General features: G+C 39.4%; 1 protein-coding gene across 1 annotated transcript; it reads right to left on the bottom strand.

The window, feature by feature from the left end:
- Nucleotides 1–877: 877 nt before the first annotated feature.
- LOC125026994 lies at nt 878–3,169 on the bottom strand. The gene is made up of 3 exons (XM_047615599.1): nt 3,094–3,169; nt 1,325–1,581; nt 878–1,217 (listed from the first exon to the last, which is right to left on the bottom strand). The coding sequence occupies exons 1-3, from the start codon at nt 3,167–3,169 to the stop codon at nt 933–935; spliced, it is 618 nt and encodes a 205-aa protein (XP_047471555.1). The 3' UTR covers nt 878–932.
- Nucleotides 3,170–5,598: the final 2,429 nt, after the last annotated feature.

Below are 5,598 nucleotides of genomic sequence, written 5' to 3'. Positions count from 1 at the left end.
AGTATCAAGGCATGCGAGTAGTAGTTCACAAAACTATGGCCCTGTAAGTGGCTACATTTTTTCTGATGGGATTGCTCTCTAACTTATGCCCAAGCTATTGGGCTGACTGTTCTTGCTGCGATATTAATTGCACTCTCTCCGCCTTTCTATCAGTCTTTCTTTCTCGTATATATATGTGTGTATGTGTGAAGATTGTATACATACACATATCTATAATATATATATACACATATATACATATTCGTGTGTTTTCCTGTATTTCCCTTCGTTGTTCTACTTGCAATTTGTTCATCATGAATTCCACACACATATGTATGTACATATATACATATAAATATATATATATATATATATATATATATATATTTATATACATATATGTATGTATTTATGTATATGCATATATATATTGTACTTTTATACATATAATATATACATATATATAAATAGAATATATTTATATTTTATTTATATATACACACACTTATGTTAGATTGTGCGTGCGTGCACAACATTATATATACATATATATGTATATATACACATCTATATGTGTGTGTGAAGATTGTATACAAACACATATCTATACATATAATATATATATATACATTGCATATATATATATATATATATATATATATATATATATTACATACACATATGTATATGTCAGATTGTGCGTGCGTGCACACCATTATATATACATATATATGTGTGTGTATGTACACGTGTGTTTCGTTAACAACAGGGAAAGAAATATAGGTCTGAGAAGTTAGCTTTATTTAATTTGATGACAAGCAATTATGAATAGCATTATGAACATTACAGATAGTCATTGTAACTCAGATCCAGTCAGTCTGAAAACTACCTTCGGTCACAGTGTGTGCGCGTGATGTGATTGTGAGGTGCTTAGTCTAAGGTGATGCTCATGACTAGCATGAGAAGGTGGAATCCAGCATGAAGGAGAGATCCTCTCTGGAGAGGACGCACTTGTCGAAGAGGGTGCTGCAGGCCTTGGCGTCTTTCTTGGCGAACTTGGAGCCGAAGGTGATGGCCAAGTCGTAGACGCCTCGGGAGCCCTCGAGGTTTTGGTTGTTCTCGAAGGCGGTCTTGAAGGTGGACATGGCTGGCGTGAGCTGGTCAGCGGACATGGCCTCGATTTCGCACAAGAGCTTAGCCACGCAACCAGCAGAGTCCATCTTCTGTGCCACAGCAATCTGTTGGAGCGAAAAGAATATTAGCAAATCATGTTTTTTTCCCAGTTCATATGCACATAAATGTACGAGAAATTTTGTGAATGTAGTCTAAAAAAGTGTTAACTCACTTCCGTTGCAACGTCCTCTTCCATGGAATCGACGTCCCTCCTGTAACGGCGCTTCAGATGCTTCCCGATAAGAACTCCCTTGAGTACCGCAAGGGCGCCCACGCCCAAAGCTGCCGCTGCAGAAGCAGTGACAGTGGTAGCGGCGATGGTCCCGACTGCGGCGGTGGTTCCCAAGAGGAGCAAAGACTCGGAGGAGGCCCAGAAGCCGCACAGGAGGAGAGCGACGAATACGCGAGAATTCATGATGGTGGTGGAGTCTGTGAAGAGAAAAGTTGACAGTGAGGCTACGCAGAAAAGGGAAATCGTTTAGAAGTGGATGGCATAAGAACTATTCCAGAAAGTACCAGAAGCGGAGCTGTTTGTCCCTTACCTGCTTGTATTCCGGAGCAGGAAGAGGACGAGTATGATGGCGGTTCCTGGCAGGGCGCGATATTTATACCGAGTGGACGGAGGCAGGGGGGGGGGGGGTGAAGGACCTATCCTGGCTGAGTGGGAAAGAGAACGTATCCTCTAATGCAGGTAAGGGCTATTGCTGGTAAACTGGTATAATATTTCAGTCCTTATGTACGACTTCCTGAACGTACAGGTATGCGTTTGTTTGCTTTTCTAAATGCGTCAAACAGGAAATGGGTTGCATTTTGTGTTTATCAGTGTATTTATCCATATGTGATATATATATTATATATATAATTATATATATAAGGTTGTGTGTGTAAATATATAGCTTGTGATTATATATATACACACATTCCCACACATACATATATGTATATATATATATGTATATATATTGTACTTATATACATATAATATATATATAAATACAATATATATATATATATATTATATTTGTATATATACACACATATATGAATATAGATAACTGTATAGTTAAATGGCCTGATTGACAGCAAGAGATATTAATAGGTAGATACACAGACACACACCTGCACACAGATACACTGACATATATATGCGTGATTATATAAATAAATAAATAAATATATATGTATATATATACATGCTAATTTATGTATTGCAAGCAGTTATACACAAACAAAATATGAAGCCTAAAGATCATTTACCCATAGAACAGGAAGCTGATTGCAGAGAAAGTGGACTTGAATTCAATATAATTTGCGTTAAAATGACTGACTGACGCGTGCTTTCAAAATAAGATTTTCTAAATTCTTCGTCTTTATTTTATTTCCATGCCCTCTCCCGCTGCTTTTCCTTCTTTATCTCTCTATTTTTTCCCTTCTTGCCGTCACCTCAGTACACATGCAACTTTTTCTAGTTTCTTCTTTTTGCCAGTCGCAAAGTCCTTTCATTGCCGCACACGTGTGTGTACATACATACACATGTACACACACACACACACACACACACACACACACACATATATATATAAGTATATATATATATGTGTATATGTATAGAGAGATGAGTATGCCTTTGATGAGTTGAAGGTGTTGCTGTGGCTAGGCGTCAAACCAGAGTGTGAATAATAAAACACCTAAATGTGGGAGCTTTGGACATTTATTCCCAGATTTAGTAAACAATCCAGATATTAATTTCATCTGACCACATAACAATTTAGAATCCTAGAGGAGTTGACTGTACCCTAATGATATGTATAAATATATATATAGATATACACAGGAAGTTCCTCTTATACTAAATTAAGCAGGTCGTCCGAGAACATGATGCTCCCTCCTTGGCGGAATAGCCGTGACTGATGAAAAAATGGGCCCGCGCGAATCACTGACTTTGATTCGCCACGACATCCCGTGATCTGAACTGACTCGATTCACCTGATGTAAATGGTTCCATAGTATTTAACATGGCGAATCAAGAAGAATCATGCACGGGGATGATTCTTCATGATTTGAAACGAATCGATTTGCTTATAAATCCAGCCTTGGCAAGCTGTTACCCATGCAGCAGATCCCTCTCTTTGCATGACTGATGTAATCCAAGGGAAGGGCAAAGAGCTCATGCATCGTGGCATCAGTGCTGTCACGGGTGTTGCCAGAAAGAGGTCAAAGTCAGTGGCGCTCTGTCCTAGGAACACAAGCTCTGAATTTTACCTGAGGGTTTATTCACTTTGGTGTCTAGGTTGTATACTCGACTACGAGTGCCCAACACCAAAGCAACATGGTGCTCGCACATAACAGGCTTAAATAAGCAAAATAGAGAACAGAAATGTGCAAAACAAGCACAAAAAACGCTTAAAATCGGACATTGCCGCCACATTTGAAAGTCTACGGACCGACGCGCCAATTTTCGAAAAACTCTACGGGAACCAAAGCAAAAAATCTACGGGATTTCATATGATCCAGATCCCCTGTGGTAATCGTATAATGCGTCCTAACCAATAAACCAACCTAACCTAACCCTGTGGGATCTATACACTACGATCTATATATTCCCTAGCCAGGGGGCTCTGCCCCCTGGACCCCCGTAGTATTAAATGCGCCTAGTCAGGGGGCTTCGCCCCCTGGACCCCCATGGTGATATGTACGCCTAGCCAGGGGGCTACGCCCCCTGGACCCCCTTAGTAGTATATACGCCTAGCCCCAGGGTTAAACCACAAACCTTTATAAAGCGAGAGATCGAACTTTTCAGCGCTTCCGTCTGTCAGAATTGTTTGGTTTCTAATCACTTTTTTCGGCATTTGGGGCACTTGTTGGGCTCAAATATCAGGCTTTGATTGAGAATAATGTCCATTTGTCCTGTATATCCACCAAAAGACTTTAAAAATGACACGGAGTCGACGCAGCACTTAAAACGAAACATTTCTCACCGGTGTTTTTCACTGAATGGCCGCCGGGACGACCTGTCAAATCTCCCGGTGAACACACGCATGCGCACAAGGTTATTGTTCAGAATAGCGTAAATAACTCCCAAAAGACGTAAAAGAAGTATAATAAAACTAGAATAATGCATTACATACATGAATTCGGGAAAACAGACGCTAGTAATGACAAAATAAGCCTTCTCACAAGCGCGTAGCAATACATGGACTACTTGATGGATCGCAGTAATGAGTTACGCGTCACATTTGTTATGATCCTCGCAAGGTAAACATGGAAGGGGACTTAGAAAATGAAGGGGCCATCTTCTGTCTTCTCTGTCCTGTATCTCCCTTATTTTAGATATCCGAACCTATCACAGACTTCTGCGTCTGTGATGGCAGTGTCGATCCCATTTTTGTCATTACTTTAGTAAATTCAAAGGATAACGAGTGTCAGTTGCCATTAATATACCTTAGCCTCGCCTGGAGTAAAGTGAGATGCCATGGGTCTCTCCTGACAGTGGCAGAGAATGTTCCAACACCAACTTATGAATCATGACTTCATGGCGCAGATGCATGATCACTCGGGAGCGACGGATATCAATAATGATTTTTATTACTCACACACACACACACACACACACACACATATATATATATATGAACATGTTCATGATATAGTTTATTGGTAACTATATACATAATCACAGTAAGAGTGATAATTGAAAACAAGTTTAAGAGTAAGGGTCGAATAAAGAAACTTTTACTTTTGCAAGCACAGAAACAGTTTTTAGATCCAATCAGTCATATGTTGCTCGAAATTCTAATCTGACTCTTGACAGCCAGTCTCTACACAAGGAAAGGGAATCACAATTGTACTTTCTAATACTTTTGGATGTTTAATAGAATGTACAATGGTTGATTGTTCAATATGAGAAAGAGAATAGGATAATAAATGCTTGTCTAAAATAAGTGATGGGTGAGTGATGAGGTTGCATCTAGCATGAAAAGACGGTGTCGAGCATGATGAGGAGATCCTCCTTGGAAAAAACGCACTTGCTGAATCGGACGCTGCACGCCTTGGGGTCGTCCTAGGCGAGGGCGATGGCCTAACACACGCACTCGTTCGCACACACGCACACACACACACACAGACAAACATACACACATGCATATATACACACATATATGTATACATATATATACACATAGATACACATATATGCAAACATGCACACGTATATACATATATACGTGCATGTATATATTATTATCTATCTATCAATATGTATATGTATATATATGTATGTATCTATCTATATATATGTGTATGCGTGTAGATTTGCATTTATGTTTATACACACCACACACACACACACACACACATGTATATCCGTTAAAAATAAAATAAAATGTATATGTATACACACATACACACACGCAAACATACACATACACACGCACGCGCACGTATTCA

This window comes from Penaeus chinensis, chromosome 7 (assembly GCF_019202785.1).
Source record: "Penaeus chinensis breed Huanghai No. 1 chromosome 7, ASM1920278v2, whole genome shotgun sequence".
NCBI classification, from domain to species: Eukaryota; Metazoa; Arthropoda; class Malacostraca; order Decapoda; family Penaeidae; genus Penaeus; species Penaeus chinensis.
This window is presented reverse-complemented; position numbering and strand designations above follow the sequence as displayed.